The sequence below is a fragment of the Chanos chanos genome, chromosome 4, assembly GCF_902362185.1.
Source record: "Chanos chanos chromosome 4, fChaCha1.1, whole genome shotgun sequence".
NCBI classification, from domain to species: domain Eukaryota; kingdom Metazoa; phylum Chordata; class Actinopteri; order Gonorynchiformes; family Chanidae; genus Chanos; species Chanos chanos.
Genome location: NC_044498.1, coordinates 36,913,536 through 36,931,035, shown reverse-complemented (window position 1 = coordinate 36,931,035; position 17,500 = coordinate 36,913,536). Strand labels below are relative to the sequence as shown.

The window sequence follows — 17,500 nt, the reverse complement described above, 5'->3', positions numbered from 1 at the left end:
CCAGTACACTCCCAGATCAATTTACCCACAACTTGGGATTCCTCTTGAGAAATTAGCTTGTAATTTAAGTGATGAATAATTTAACAAAACAGGACAGTACTGTGTCATCACTATTTTTACATGAATTTAACACTTAACGTGCATTCTATGTTAACATTACGCTGTCGGTGCACTAAGGGTGTCAAAAGAACCATACAAAGCTTTGACCAACTCATTGTTAACGCTAATGCTATCTTCTGCACTCTCTCACCCCCCAAAAGCCCCTGTGGCAGCAATCCAATAATGCCTCTGATCTCTCAGGAATTTGTTTCCATTCCCTTCCCTGAGATTATAATCATTTTCAAATCAGTCTGTTCTTGTCCCTCAAACCAAGCCATTACTGCTGTGGTCTTATTTCATCAAAAACATGCTAATTTTTAAACGCATGGCGAGGTTAAACAAAATCTGTGAATGCATGTTTAAGTTATGCTTTCATACAATCATATTATGGCAATTGACCTGTGTAAATTGTCCTGCGACTCAATGATGTTGTGGATTTGCAAGTGCAGACTGTTGAGCTGTAATTGGTTGAGTCTTTTGTTTGGTTTTCAGATTGCTCAGATTTTATTGTAATGTGTGAACTGGCTGTAGTCTCTGCGGAGCAGGAGGAGTTTCTCGGTATAATGCTACACCTGCCCTGATACACCAAATCTCAATTGAATCTTCGAGTCGTAGAGCACTGCACCAAAATGATTTTGTCATGTTCAGTTTAGCATAACAATAGCTAACAGCTACAATGAGATTACTGTGATGAGGAGATGAAGTGCAGTTGGGGTTGGATGGGGGCAGGGGGAGAGCGCAGGGAGGGGTATGGTGAAGGTATGAAGGGATTTTGAGGGTGGTTGGGTGAGGAGGTAAGTGATTGGGTGAGATGAGGGGAAGAGGGCATGAGGGGAAGGTGGAGAGGTTGAAGAACAGAGAGCATCTTATCATTCTGGTTCTGCCCTCTTTCCATCTGCCGTGGATAATTAGTGTGCACTGAACAGAGACACCAGCTGTCTGAGAGAGAGAGAGAGAGAGAAAGAGAGAGAGAGAGAGAGAGAGAGAAATGGGGGATGAGAAAATGAGCTATGAATATGTAAAGAGCCTGACCGTTTAGGGAGGTAAAAGCCTTAGAAATAAAGAGAGCTAAGAGAATGAAGAGGAAAGAGGAGAACAGTGGATGGGTTGAGGGTAAAAAGGACAAATAGGGTTTGAAAGTGATATATAGCGAAGGATTACATTTCCAGAATGTTTTTGGTGGATCTGACAGGCCACCAATCACATTCTAAATATATATTAATGCACAATATGAACGATAATGTACTTCAGTACTGCTGTTAACATTGACCTTTCCCCATTAAGTCATTGGGGTTTTTTGAGCCTTAAAACTGTCAACATCAGGCAAAAATGAAATGTTTTTGAATATCTCAGACTTGATTCAGTTAGACTGAAACCAGCCAATGCATCCAAAAAAGAAAAAGAAAGAAAAAAAAAATCATATGTGAGTGTTGTGGAAAAAAAAGTCTTCAAAATCTACTCTCACTCAAACTTGTCGGTGTATCTTTTTGTGTCAACCACTAGACTGTGTTTTGACACTTGGCAAAGTTGTCCTGATGAATGAAGCACTTCATCCTTTCATTCTCCTCTTTTTTTCTCTTCATCTGTCTATCAGGTAACACTAACAGCATGTTTGCGTTGGACTACATCAGTGGTTCACTGACAGTGAACGGACAGCTGGACCGTGAAAACCCCCTGTACTCGGCTGGGTTCACTCTTACTGTGAAGGTAAGGCCACTGGGACAGGGTGGTGGGCTAACTGAAGATGGAAACATTGAGACTGGAGTTACTGAGAGAATTACCAGCTCGACCAGCTGAAGTCAGTTTTGAGACTTAAATCAGAGAGCAGTATTGACTGAGTACAGATTTACAGCAAATATTAATTCAGCGCAGTTTCAGCTCAGTGTAATTCATTATCTTTATAGGGTGTATTCATCAAAAAACAAACTGTCAGAAAAATGGCATGACACAAGCTTGCTTTAGCTATAAAAGTATTGAAGTTAAAATTTCATGCAATAAATGTGTATGCCTCTGAAAACTTTTTTCCACCAAGGATGCTGAACATAAAAAACTTAAACATAAAAATTAAACTGAGGAAATATGTGCTTATCACAAAGCGCAGGTGGACTGCCATGAGAGCATGTCAACCAAAGCACATTTAAAATAACTGCTCATGTTTCAGATTTCTCTCCGTGCTGTGAGAATCTGTAAGAGAGAGCGGAGTTTGTTATTGATTTGACTGTGAAATCTCTCCTGTGTTCCCTGATTGAACAGTAACGAGCAACTTTTTCACGCTTGACCCAACTTCTACCATCAGTGACTGAGCGTAATGCATCAGAGAGACCGGCTTCTAAAGAACGGTTGACGCATATGCGAGTGTACACACACACACACACACACACGCACATGCACTCACACATGCACACACACACACACACACACACACAAGCTTTTAAAACAAAGAAAATTACATTTCAGTCACCAGGGAAATGCAATTGTGTGACCGCTCGTTGAATGTAAATGACTCTCACCTTGTAACAAGAGAAAGAAAAAAATCCTTGTCCAGTCAACACTGATGAACTCTGTGAACATCCTACATTTCAATATTCTTTTAAAGCCAAATTGAGCAGCAACAATTATGGGTTTCATTTAGACTGTATATTTTCCCTAAGGGCAGTCAGCCTGCTTCACATTGGTTCATTTTTGTGATTTGCGTAGAAGGACCTATCATCATTTGAAGGATATATTATTCTGAATGAATGATTAACTGAAGAGAATGGGTGGTAAGATGGCAGTGAAATAGACATGTGATTGATTTTCTTTAAGTGCAGAGAGAGGTGAAAGTTAGACTTAGACAGTAATGTACATCACGATGAGGACAACATGGCTCTTAAGACACACCTCTTCATGCTGTCAAAAGAAAACATAACAAAAGAATCAGATAAACAAAGAATCTTTATACTTTTATCTACCCTTCTATCTGTTTGACTGTCTGTCTATGTTGTTTTCTTCCTCTTTGTTGGTCTCTTCTAAAGTAGACACCTCGCTCCATTCTTCTCTGAGTAAAAGTTGTGGTAATGTTTGTACTGGCATAGTGGGACAGTGGGCAACAGCATGTAACAAGAACAGCTTTAGTGTCCTTGTTATAGATCTTACTGAGAGTCTGAAAGAATGCAACACCATTCATCATTTGGTGTGCTGTTGATGATGGTAGAAAATGCTAAAAACTCTTTGGTGTGACCCACAGTTGTGACATATTGTATGGGACTATTGTTTGTCCCTCTCCCAAATGTATGAGCTGTTTTTCAATATCAGAACTAATGTGTATAACTGAAGAAAAAATGTGATGAACTGTGGGAAGAGGGTTAATGTCTGTGTGTGTGTGTGTGTGTGTGTGTGTGTGTGTGTGTGTGTGTGTGTGTGTGTACGCACGCATGCGTGTGTATGTGTGTCTGTGTGTCTGTCTGTCTGGCTCAGTCTTTCGTTGTTTGTATGTGTATGTTTTTATGTTAGAATGTGAATGTAATTATACATATATGGTAAATGAGAATGGTAACACAGTAAGGAAATTATAATGGATACCTGCACATGGTGCAATGCAAGGTCTATGGAAAATTACAGAGAATGAGAAATCTCTCATGGTTGATTGGACTGTAGTATATTGTTCCAGTAGACTCATTCTTAACTGATCTGATGCACAAGGTACAACAATAGTAACAGTAATTGCAGTTGTTCGCACCTCATATTTATACTGCGGTGTGTGTGTGTGTGTGTGTAATGTGTATTGCACTTCACTGTTCTTTTTTTAGTCCCACAAACGTAGATAAACAAACTGGCTGTTTTTTGGGAGTTTTTTTTTTCAGATTTCAGTGTTGACATCCTCTTTAATCAACTTCCTTTTTAAAATCAATGATCGCCACACCACTGAGGAGTTCCATACACAACAAATCCATACGAAAAAAAATCCAAACAAATTTGTACACATATATTTTCCTTATTATCCCTGTCTTTCTCTCTCCCTTTCCCTCTTTCTCTTTCTCTCTCCACTACCCTTAGTAGCTTTATTGATTTTGAGTGCTCCAGTAATAAAACTAATTTCTCAACTTCACAAAGCTTGGATAGTGTGAGCAGTCTGTGAGGGCAGAGGTCACAGAATAGGGGGACTTGGGAAAGAAAAACGAGGAAGAAGGAGAAGAGGGCAAAAAAGAAAAAAAAAAAAAAAACGACATAATCCAGTGATTACCTTTCTTTGCTACATCGCCCTAACCTCTCCTCCAATTCTGCCCATCAGCTCTCCTTCAATAAAGACACGACTTTTCCCTCCCTTTCTCTCCATCTAGCTTCTCAAAATCCATCAGCGAGTGTGAAAGAGAGATTGTGGTCCCTTCAATAGAAGTCGTTCCTATTAAATCTCATTACGTACGTCTATTCCTCTGTGTTGGCCCTCTCTTGCCCCTGTTTATAGCAAATGTCTTTGATTGCTGTGGATCTCCTCCTGTTTTCTTCACATCCAATAAAGCAACAGCTGTAAAATTGAGGAAAAGATTGAATATGCTCCCATGTATGCTCAACCTGACGATTTACCTCCTTTACCATATCTGTCTTTTTTTGTCATTTTTGACCTCTCTCCTTCTATTTTTCTCTTTCTCTCCCCTTTAATTAGCATCTCATTTGAAAGATTGATGAGTTTTGATGTGACTATTACCATTAGTCTGGGAAATGCTCACAAGTTTTCATACGAGAGTCTCAGACACAAACAGACAGGCAATGGCAGTCGCTTCAATGTATTAGATGTGATTTTCTTTCTTTGATCCTAAAAAACTCAAGGATATCTGACTCTATTATCTGAAACCACAGACACTCTGATGTCCTTAAATTCCCCCTTGAGTCTTCGGAATGAAATTCAGCCATCTTTCTCTATTGTTGAACTTTTTAAACTGCTCAAACTCAGCAAAAAACCCTTTCATTCCTTCTCTCCCTCAGTAGATCGATGGGGAAAAATTAAACTTAAATGTGTTAAAAGCTTTCAGCACATGCAATTTTTTATCACTGATCTCTGAGCTGTTTTTCACATATTTATTTCCCCTCTCTCTGAGGTTTAGATTGGGTGGCTGTTTCTGTTCACCTGTTTGCGACCTTAGTTGAATAACTTTGCTAATTGGCTTGCTGCAGTTGGCAAGCGTTTGATTTGTGGTTAGTGATTGACAAAGTAATGATTGTTGATCAAACACAAATGATTGAACTGTGAACAGACTCTTAAAAGCTGGGAGTAATAGTGAGCTAAAAATCAAAATCACAAAATAATAGAAATAACACAAGCAGTGATAACTGCAAAAATAAGATTTTTGAAATAAGATATTATATTGCTGTTTTTACTTTAGCTGTTTTTATTAGTCTTGCAGTTGTTGTTTTATTTTTAAATGAACGAACATGGGGAGATGCAGGATGCCTGTGCAGGCTGAGCTTTATTTCCAAGATGTAATCCAAATTTGTACTCCTCTGCATCCTTGGTGTCTGTAAACAAAAAAAGACAAGAAAAGAAATAAAAACTTTTGAAAGTTGCTAGCCTCTTCATCATGACTGCTGGGGTCCAAACCTGACAAAAATGTCAGTTGGGTGTGCTTTTAAGCCTAGCATATTTGTTTAAATAACCATGCAACTTGAACACACTAGCTGAATTGAATGGAATGGAATGGAATTGAACTGAATTGAACTGAATTTAACTGAATTGAATTGAATTGAATCAAGCTACAACAGGCAGGACTGAACTCAGCTGTAATGAGCTGAACTAAGCTGACATTATCTGAGTCTAAACTCAAACTGGGTCTAGATTTTGATCCTAAATTGATCTATATCTAAACTGATTTGAGTTGAACCTAAACTAAACTGAACTGATAGTATCCAATGTTTCTGCTGATCAGGGTACGGAGCTGAACGATGACCGTACTCCATCCTCTGCTACAGTAATGACCACTTTCACCATTCTCATCATCGACAAGAATGACAACGCTCCCAAATTCAACGCAACAGAGTACCGTGTACGCATCACTGAGCTGGCCCAGGTCGGCTTCGCCTTGCCGCTCTTCATCCAGGTGGAGGACAAGGACGAGGTAAGAGTCAACACCTTAAACATCTGTGTAACACTGTGTTACGCATTCTTAAAATGATTTCACACTTTCAGTCAATACCGTGATACGGAGTCTTACACTGCGTTACACAGGTGTACAAGACCACATAATACACACTTACACAAATAACACGATAGCACCATACACCATTACAGCTCATTACTCTCAAATCATTTCTCGAGAACTCATACTATGTACATATATGTTGCTGCACCACATTACACTACCACACAATGTTTACACACTTGGAACAAATTACGCAGTCACGTCTTGTTACATTCTCTGACAATATATTGCAAATTTTTACAATGCCGCATGCTTTGATTGTGTTACATACCCTTATGTCACCTCACACATCCTTATGGCACCTTAAACAAACTTACATCATCGCTTTCACAACCACTTGTACACACTCCCACGCTCAAACGCAGGGTTCCGTTCTAAGTTCTATTCTGATTTAATTCACTCACCAAATGTAAAGCCTGTATTTACTAAGCCACATGAGGGAGTGCTGGACTATAGCATATAGAGCAGGCTGTTGATCCCCAACAGTGATATGTTTTTTTTTACTCTGTATGGGGCTAGATCATTTTAATCCCTTTTTACAAGCTGATTGAATTTTTTGGTTTTCAACTCTCTTTTAAGGACTGTTTGCAAAGGCAGTGCCCTCACATCTATTGATTGTGCCACAGTCGTGTTACCCAATGAGCTGAAGCTTTTTATTTTTTTTTGACCCACTACCCCCCGATTGTAATCTGAATTCCTGGCACAGCCTTGCACTCTTGTCTATGAAAAGGTTGTAATGAGCACTCATCCCCAAGTGCTTATCAATCCAGTTATAGACAGCAAGTGAAATTTCTGTTATTGAAACAGATAACAGCAGTTTGATAGATAGATAGATAGATAGATAGATAGATAGATAGATAGATAGATAGATAGATAGATAGACAGACAGACAGACAGACAGACAGACAGACAGATAGATAGATAGATAGATAGATAGATAGATAGATAGATAGATAGATAGATACTTTATTTGTCCCTGTGGGGAAACTGGTTTAATTTAATTTAATTTGAAGAGCCCTTACTCAATAGAATTGTGTCACAAACTTTTTCACAAATGATCAGTACTGTTGAATTGATTGATGGGTTGGTTGGTTGAATAGTATAGATGATGTAAATATCCTTTTAAGCTTTAATAGCTCATTACTTCTCCTGTGGGTGTGTAGTTTGACATTGGTGCAGGTCTTCTGTATTGTGTTGGTGTAACAGATCTGTTCTCTGTGCTTTCTCAGTGTGAGTTATCTGTCAGAGATGCACCACAAGCTCCGTTCAACAACATATTCTTCAGTCTTACATCATTTGTCCGTCACTTCCTATTATATATATCTAACCACCCTGTGCACACACACACACACACACACACATGTGCCCACACACACACATACGTATATGCACACACATAAACAGAGAGAGTGAGAGGGACTCAGGCTTGGACACACATACTCACTCACTCTCTCATGCAGACCGGGACTAGGTGCACATTGAAATGAACTACAATTTAATTTGCCTTGGAAGAGATGGGCTAGAGCATCAAATTATACCTAACGAGGAAAATCAATCAACTCAGACAGAGATAAGGACAGAGCTAGTCAACTCTGATTGATTCCTGCTCCACATAGCTGGGATGGAATCTGACAGATAACCACGGAGAGGGAGAGAGAGAGAGAGAGAGAGAGAGAGAAGGGGGGAAGGCTTACTAGTGAGAGAGGGAGCATTGAAAAGGGGCAAAAGAAGCATAACTAATGGAGGAGAGAGGGAGGAGAAATTGGGATAGAGAGAGCGAGAGAGAGAGAGAGAGAGAGGGAGTGAGAGAGAGAGAGGCAGAGTGCAACAAAGACGGAGACAGAGTTCTGTGTGTGGTTGTGAATTATTCACTGATGTGAAAGTGTTAGCTCCTACAAGCATACACGGTGGGGGGAATGGTGCCTCACTCCACCCCAACTACAACCCAGACATCTCTCTGAATGCCTTATCACCGAAACCTGGCCACCACCGTAATGCTTGACCAATGTGTCCCACAGACACACAGAGACACATATTTTGTTTTCTGGTGTTTTGTCTGATGTTCCACAGTGAGGCTTCTCAAGACCTGATCTAAAGTGTTTAACAGACATGCCTCCACCGGATCTCTGCTCATTAGTAATAATAAATAGCCTTTAACGCCAGAGACAGGGGCCTGCAGGGATACCACAAAACACTTCCGCCACAAAAAAAAAAGGCAAATAGCTAATTCTATGTACTTACTTCCTAAAGAGTTTACATAGGTTATATGCCAAATTTGGACAGATTTTTAGACTGATTTTGTTTTCGATCGACCTGCATGATGACTACGCCGTCACAACTATAGCTCATTATGGAATAAACTCTGTGGGAGTACACTGGGGAAGGCTTTATGGGGGTAGACTGAGTGATTGTGTGCTGGGTCTCTGGCAGGATTAGGGTGAGGCTTTGGCTGGTTTTGGTGGGTGTGAGTGAGAGGGTTTTTTGATGATTTGGTGCTATAGGGAAAGAGGTCAGCTCAGGTCAGTCTATCTGTGGTCCGCTGCTCTGTTCCCAGCTTTGTGTGTTAAAGTGGGATTTTGTTTGGATTATGACAGAGGACAACACAATCACATTCATGAACAAACATGCTTGCGTGCACGCGCGCGCACACACACAAACACATTAGTGACGTGTCGTTCGCGAACGATTTGTTCATTTCGGACTAATCTTTTATATGACTTGGGAGTAACAAGTCGTCTAAGTGAGTGATTCATTAATTTTCTCCCTGGGCTGCGCATGCGTGCCACTCAGGCTCAGCTTTGTTCACAAACGCGTCTTTTGGGTCTGTCTGTTCGGTTCACTTGTCACATAACCGCTGTGCAGGCTCAGTGTAGGAACGACTGATTCGTTCACGACTCGTGACTATGGGGCTTCGGGCCTGAGTCTTTCGCTCGTTATTCACATGGTTACAGCAGTAACGTGACCAATGCTATTATTACTAGTGGGGACGGCTTGCTAACGTTAGCTGGTCAACCAAAACATTTCTGTACCCGGCTAGCTCTGTGTAACATAGATGCTGAATGGATGTTTAATTTGCCTTTCCGTTGGCACGAGTTTATACACTACGGGTCCTCAATGACCAGGTAGGCAAAAGTGAATAGCTAGAATAGCGTGAATAGAATTATATTTTTTATTGACAAGCTCTCGTACAGGCAATTGAACATATTGTACATAGTGTTCTTTGTATATTTTTGTGCATATTTTATTGTTTTCCTTTATCTCTATTTTCTTATACCTCGTGTTCATTTGATAAACAGCATTCAGAGTGGAAGGCAAAGTAAGAATTTTATTGTACGGGGAAAGTTGTTTTAACTGTGCATATGACAATAAATGCTTTGCCTTTGACTTTTGCATTGAGGAATTCAGTCATTTCAACTGAATAACTCAATAGGCTATGGTCCAAAAGGTTGCTTAAGAGCTTAACAAAAGTGAACTTGTGTATTATACTTTACCAAGTGAAGCAAACCATGTTGCTCTTAGTGTTTGAGAACCGTGCTCTTGCTCTCTCTGTCATCACTCAGATGACAGCTACATCGCCACACTACACCCCTGAACAAAGTGAACGAGCTTGAAAAAAAGATTCGCTCATTTCACTGAACAAGATTCAGAGATCCGAGTCCGTAAAAAGATCCGAACTTCCCATCACTAATACACATGCACTCACTTTTGCACACAAGTTCACACAATCATGGACATATGTGCGCATACACACATACACACACACACACACACACACACACACACGCATAGTCAACAAAGACTCATGATCAAGGTTCACACACACTCGGTGAGTCTCACACTGAAACAACTAAACAGTATTAATTTGGATGAAAACACATTCACTCAGCTACACACACTCTTTAGGGGATGGTATAAGTTAGAGAACGTGATGATGATGATGAGAAGTAAGGCATCAGCACACACACACACACACATCCATCCACACAAACACACACACACACACACACACACAATTTTGCACCTGTTTTGAACATTGCAAGGAGAGGATTTCTGTGTTAAGACATTGATTCTCCTGTGCCATTTTTGCGTTACAATGGATCAGAGGAAACCCCGGGATCTATTATCATTTTGATGAGCCTGACTTAACAGGCACAGATATTGTAGCTGAACAATTCTCTTTTTCACCGCAGTGAAACACTTTCTTGGAGTTTAACTTTCATTCACGGCTCCAAAACTTTTTGTGTCATCCATGTGTGTGACAGGAGGGTTTTATCCTTCTCTGAAGAGGAGAGGAGAGGGGGAGGAGGGAGGCAAATGGACGTGCAATTACATTTATGGGCAGTTTGTGGTGACATCGCTGCATATTGGATGGCTTTTTAAATAGGCTCCCATCAGCCACAAACGTTCACTAAGAGCCCAAAACAAAAACAATGGGCTATTTTAACCGCCAGCCATAACACCCACATCGATCTCCAACGTCATCCAAACTGATGGCAGCCTGACCCATCGCACTGAGGAGAGAGAAAAGAGAAAGAGAGAGGAACAGAAAGACAACGGTTATGCATAAATGTAGCCATAGGGAAATCATACCCAGACGTTTTTTGGGTGGATTTGACACACTGAGTTTTCCTTATATATTCTATATAAGGGACAATTTGACAGTTGGTGCTTTCCTTACTGCTATTAATACCCTACTAACTCCCAATAGTAATCAAATGCTGGTTACTACCCTAATACTATGTAAGTAATGTCTATCATTAGTGTTTGAGACATTGTGCTTGTTCCTAACATTGTTATTACCAATTATAACCAACTTATAACACTTATGCTGTAAATAACATAATGTTTACATTATTAACCAGATACACGCAACACACGTGTTACTGGCCTAGTTGCTAGTGTTTGTAGTAGATTATTTGAGTATGTAACTTGGTTTATGAAACATAACACATTTGAATGACTTTCTATTAAGTTAAGCAAGTTAAGTTTAAGTTATGTTACAACACAAAAATAATCCCAGATTACTTTATGTCCAACACAGAACATATTTTTTTCTTAATTCAAAATTCTTCAAGCTTGCTTTGAGAAAAAAAGAAAAAGAACACATCCTGGGGGGGGGGGGGGGGGGGGGGGGGCGGGTAGGGGGTTTTGTGTGTCAGCTAGGATTCATCCTCATCTTCTCAAGGCCCCTTTTGTTTTACTCTACAAAAGCCTAAAACAATCACATTTTAAACATAGCTCTTTTATCCCTGTCAGCTGGCTCTATAATCATACTTTTAAGAGCTGTTCAGTCTCTCAGTGCCACATCAGGGGTTTCTCTGATTTCTCATTCACAAACCCAATAACCATCAGCATCACGTTGTGTTTTATGCTGAGCTGATTTTCATATTTGCAGAGATAAAGACAGTGTGTAGGAATATTCTAGAATGTCCCAGGGGCAGCTGTTTCCCCTCTGCATTTGACCGTGTTCCCTCTTTAGTGAGGGCCACTCATTCTTTATGTTTTTTCATTCATTTAATCTTCTGCTCTTTTTTCTTTTTTCTCTATATTTTCCCCCTGAATCGGAACACCTCAGGTTAAATGTTTATTGAACTTCAAAACAATTTTCTCTCCTTGGATCAATTGTTCGCGTGTTGTTACGAGCAGCTTCGCAGGCAAATGGATTCCCGCTGAAAGAGGAGAGAGGTTTATAATTTTCTGTGGGTGACGCCGCAGTTCATTACACTCAGTGTGTGTATGTATGTGTGCGTGTGTGTGTGTGTGTGTGTGTGTGCGTATGTGTGTCTGTGTGTGTGTGTGTGTGTGTGTGTGTGCCTGTCTGTCTGTCTCTATAACTCTGTGTATGTGTGTGTGTGTATGTATGTGTGTGTGTGTGTGTGTGTGTGTGTGTGTGTGTGTGTGTGCAGGAGCATGTGTGTGTGGTCAGGTCTGTGGCTGGGGAGCTCTGATAAAGCCAAACCTCTCATTCGGCTTCTCAAACACAGTGAGAAAGAGAGAGATTACAGTCTCTAAAGAAAAAGAGATGGAGGAGAGGGAGGGAAGGACTGAGTGGTGATGGAGAGATGCAGGGGAAAGATAAGTGACGTTTTTGTACAGATAAAGAATAAGCACTCGACGTACTGATCAATCACAGCATCCGTCTTCACAAGCCTGTCCAAGCCTGCTGACCAGCGTGCCCGCCTACAGAATTCATTCAAAACTTAGTGTGTCTCCACGTGTGTCTGTTTGCCTTTTATACACTCTGGTCAAAAAGATTCTCTCTCCTAAATGTGGAAAAAAGCAACTCTCTCCATTCTTCCTCTGCACTTTCTTTCACTCTTTCATTCTCTCTCTCTCTCTCTCTCTCTCACACACACTCTCACTCTCTCTCTTTTCCTGCAACACCATATGTTTTTCTGTTCATCTACTCTTCTGCCTTTTCCACCTTATTCATGCACTGATGTTATTCTGCGGCACTGAGAGATGGTGCGACAAAGTGAAAAGAGAAAAAGATGAAGAGATGACACTAATGAGGGATTTTCTGTCAGCTTTCCATTTGGTGTTAGTTTCCTCTCTGCATGTGGCTGTGGCTTTACTCATGTCTTGTCTGTGTGTGTGTGTGTGTGTGTGTGTGTGTGTGTGTGTGTGTGTGTGTGTGTGTGTGTGTCCATATGTATGGTATTCAGACAAAAACTATAGTTTGAATATTTTGAAAGCTATAGTTTGAATATTTTTAATATTGTCACTCATTTGAAGTGTGAAAATGTACTATTTTTTGTTCAGAAGGAAAAAACTCAAGAGACTCTCTCTCTCCCTCTCTCTCTCTCTCTCTCTCTCTCTCTCAGGGAGTAAACAGTATTTTCCAGGTGGTTCTGACAGGGAATAATTCGGAGCATTTCACCATCTCCCCAACATCAGTGCAGGGTAGAGCTGATATCAGGATGCGCGTGGCTGTTCCTCTGGACTATGAGAACATCAGGAGTTACAGCTTCTCTGTGAGTGTAACTTACACACACTGACTTTCACTGAGATGCACTGTCTCTCTCTCTGTGAGTGTAACTTACATATGCTGACTCTCACTGAGATACACTGTCTCTCTCTCTCTGTGAGTGTAACTTACATATGCTGACTCTCACTGAGATACACTGTCTCTCTCTCTGTGAGTGTAACTTACAAATGCTGACTCTCACTGAGATACACTGTCTCTCTCTCTCTCTGTGAGTGTAACTTACACACACTGACTCTCACTGAGATACACTGTCTCTCTCTCTGTGAGTGTAACTTACATATGCTAACTCTCACTGAGATACACTGTCTCTCTCTCTGTGAGTGTAACTTACATATGCTAACTCTCACTGAGATACACTGTCTCTCTCTCTGTGAGTGTAACTTACATATGCTGACTCTCACTGAGATACACTGTCTCTCTCTCTCTGTGAGTGTAACTTACACACACTGACTCTCACTGAGATACACTGTTTCTCTCTCTGTGAGTGTAACTTACATATGCTAACTCTCACTGACATACACTGTCTCTCTCTCTGTGAGTCTAACTTACATATGCTGACTCTCATTGAGATACACTGTCTCTCTCTCTGTGAGTGTAACTTACAAATGCTGACTCTCACTGAGATACACTGTCTCTCTCTCTCTGTGAGTGTAACTTACAAATGCTGACTCTCGCTGAGATGCACTGTCTCTCTCTCTGTGAGTGTAACTTACATATGCTAACTCTCACTGAGATACATTGTCTCACTCTCCGTGAGTGTAACTTACACACACTGACTTGCTGAGATACACTATTTCTCTCTCTGAGTGGCACATACACACACTGACTCTCATTAAGATACTGATTCACTAAGACACACAATTTTTCAGTGTCAACAGCAGTTTTTTTATGATATTGATCATTATCACGCTGTTGCCTGTGTTAAAAATGCATAGTGTGAATGTTTAATACACTTACAAATTCAAAGACTCTTTGCTCTTCCACATGCATTATGAAAAGAGAAATTTTATTAATAAAATAAATTAGTTTACAGCCACTGTGGTATAAGTCAGTAGAGGGCCATGCATACTGAGCAACTGAGTTTTATGTACAGGGGTTATGTGGTTATAATTTTCTGTTGACTTGAATTTTTTTTGTATCTGTTTTTTCCTCTTTTCTATTTTTGTGTTAATTTTGCTCATTCAGAGTTACCAACTGTGTAACTAGTAAGAAGTTGAGCAGAATAAATTGACACGCAGAGTAATTTGAATAACTGAAATAATGTTTTTCCTCATTTTCAGTTTTATTAATTTCTTCTTTTCTTAACTTCACACTAACACATCTTTCCCGGCCTTTTTGTCTCCTTATCTTTTCATTTAGAAATATTTCAATTCTACTGTCATGCCAATGAAACTGAGTAAAACTCCATGAGTAAAACTTCTATGGACAATTCAATACCCTCATTCCCCATCAGTAAATATGCTTAACTAGGACTTATCCACCATTGATTTCAATTGTTAGTTTTCTTTTCTGATGAGATACACAATTTGAAATAAAAAATCCAGATCATTTGACAATAAAATCACTTCTTTATAGTACTAATATATTATACGGCTATAAAGAATTACACCAGTGTACATTACGAGTTTTATCACTTGCAGCTTGAGGAAAAAAAAAAAAACATTTTCTTTCCTTGAAAGTGCACTCAGGGTCTTTCTTGGCTCCATAATCATATCGAGAAATGGAGTCATCGATAAAAGTGACAGCTCGCCGTGGTGAAAACACTGACTAAATGAAATTTAGTTCTCTACTGAATGAATAATTGATGGAAGAGCATTGCTTGGACCCTTGGTACTGTAGAGATGAGCTGGTTCCTAACTCCTCCCTGTGTCCGGGTTACAGCTGTATGCCAACGAGTCCTTGTCTGAACACGTGGGCTTTGCCAGAGTCTTCATCGAGCTCATTAATGAGAATGATAACAGACCTGTCTTCAGCCAAACACTCTACAACATCAGCCTGCCTGAGAGCACCACTCCTGGGACCTCACTGGTGCGCATACAGGTAAGATTAACATGTGTACACACACACAAACACACACACACACACACATGCAAACACGCACGCACACTCACACACACACACACACACACACACACACACACACACATGCAAACACGCACGCACACTCACACACACACACACACACGCATACACATACACTTCACTTGTGCACTTTCAGGTAAGGTTAGTACAAACAAGTACTGACACACCACGCCTATACAATAGCAGCTTGCCAGCACTTCAGTTGGGATGAGGTCTATGTGTTTGGGTGGCCATGTGGGCATGTAGCTGTGTGTTTGTGTGTGTGTGTGTGTGTGTGTGTGTGTGTGAGGATGAACGCAAGTCTGATTTTCCTTGCTTGACTAATAAGTGGATGACAGAGAAAGGATTGTTCAAGGTGTGTGGTGACAAGCACAAAGACCGTTATGGATCAGAGCATAATGATGCATTCCACTCAAACTCAGTCACACAGATGACTCATTGATTCTGCTAAATAGGAGTTATGCACAAATGTTCCCCTGTCTATTTTGGGATTTCGACAGATCCCGATAGCTAGATAATTGTATTTATCCCTGTTTGGATGTTTAGGTCAGTGTCTGAAAACATATTACAAGAGCCACAAACTCTACGAAACCATATCATGGAACTAGCCGTTAACATGTCACTAACCCCTATCAATTATATTTGTCAAATGTTTAGCAAAATCCCCACTGTCAGTCAGTGTTTTAACTAATACAGAATATTTTTATGAAAATATTAATCCTCATTGTTGATATCTTTTACTCAGAATGTCAGCAATCCGTATTGCCCTTTCTGAATGTATATATATATATAAAAAAACACCAATTGGTAAAACAACACCAGTTGTTTTAATGCATTTATTTGAATTTAATGTTAACTGACAGTTCAAAAATTCACCTGGACACTCTAGAACAATCTTCTGAATAAGCAGCTAATCTGACCCAGGACAGGTACAGCTGAGGTACTTTCCATCTTACACCATGCTGGTCTTCTTATTTTGGTTGTTTTGATGTTTGTAACATTTTTTATTTCACACAAACTGTTCAGAATCAATAAATGACACTCCCAGTACCTGCAAAAATACCCGTTAATAATCACAGACAGGCACTTTATTGTAACCCTCCAACACCACTTGAGAATTGTTCTATTCATATCGTGTCATATTTCATATTCTTTGCGCATTTAATGTATTCAGAATATGAGCATTACCCAAACAGAACTAGTAGCACTGGTTTGTTTTTCTATTATACCTCTATCTTTATTTACTTATTTACTGTTAAGCTTTGTATTAAAACATGGTGCGCATTTCCTCTTAATCTCATGGGCTTACCTGTAAGTCTGTACACTGGAGTGCACAGTATTTAAATGGTTGTGAATTCTTTTATGATGCATAGAATATTGCTTTTATTGGTTTATCCTCCACTTGTGTTATTTCTCTCTTTCTCCCTTTCTTCTTTTTTTTAAATAAAAATTACAACACTCAGAGAGAGGAGAGAGAGGGAGAGAGAGAGGGAATATGAATGGAACCAACATACTGATATACTCCTTTTTTCTATTTTAGTCTTTTGTTGTTCTTTTTTCTCTCCCCTCGATTGCTCTCCTTGACAGGAGCATTGTTAGAGGTTGGAGGGTTGGGAGAGAATAAAGAGAGAGTGAAGGAGAAAAAGACTTTTTAATGTATTTCCTTAATAAATAAAAATGACCTGCTTTGTATAAAGGGCTGTACAAAAAGTAACTACAAACTGTACACTTAACCTCTACATGATTGAAATAATGAGTTAGTTTATAATTACATACCCACAGTAAAAGAAAAAGAAAGAGTGAGTGATGGAGACAGGATGGAGTAAATAAAAAATGTTGAAGAAAGACAAGAAAAATGTGTCTTCAGAGGAGCAGAATAACTTGTATAACTCACTGTGTTTTAAAATTACACCGGTAATAACTGTGTAACGATGGTGTTATTGCCATATATTACACTATCCTGATTTAACAGCATGATCTATTAACCGTTACATTACATTTATGAATTATGTGTTTTCATATTGGCTGCATAAATACAAACAGGGATGCCATACTCCACACTATCGCACACATGCATTCAGTCACACACACACACACACACACCCTTTTCATTCTGGCCAGTGTGGTAAACAGCTGCTGTTGTCCTCTGTGTGTTCTT

General features: G+C 39.8%; 1 protein-coding gene across 1 annotated transcript in view; it reads left to right on the top strand.

Annotated features, from left to right (window-relative positions):
• The window catches only part of cdh23 (cadherin-related 23), a 172,409-nt gene that overhangs the window by 81,943 nt on the left and 72,966 nt on the right, over nucleotides 1-17,500 (top strand). The window contains exons 9-12 of the mRNA XM_030770929.1: nucleotides 1,694-1,806; nucleotides 6,000-6,188; nucleotides 13,097-13,246; nucleotides 15,142-15,300. Coding sequence (XP_030626789.1) covers nucleotides 1,694-1,806; nucleotides 6,000-6,188; nucleotides 13,097-13,246; nucleotides 15,142-15,300 — 611 coding nt within the window. The remainder of the gene's footprint in view (nucleotides 1-1,693; nucleotides 1,807-5,999; nucleotides 6,189-13,096; nucleotides 13,247-15,141; nucleotides 15,301-17,500) is intronic.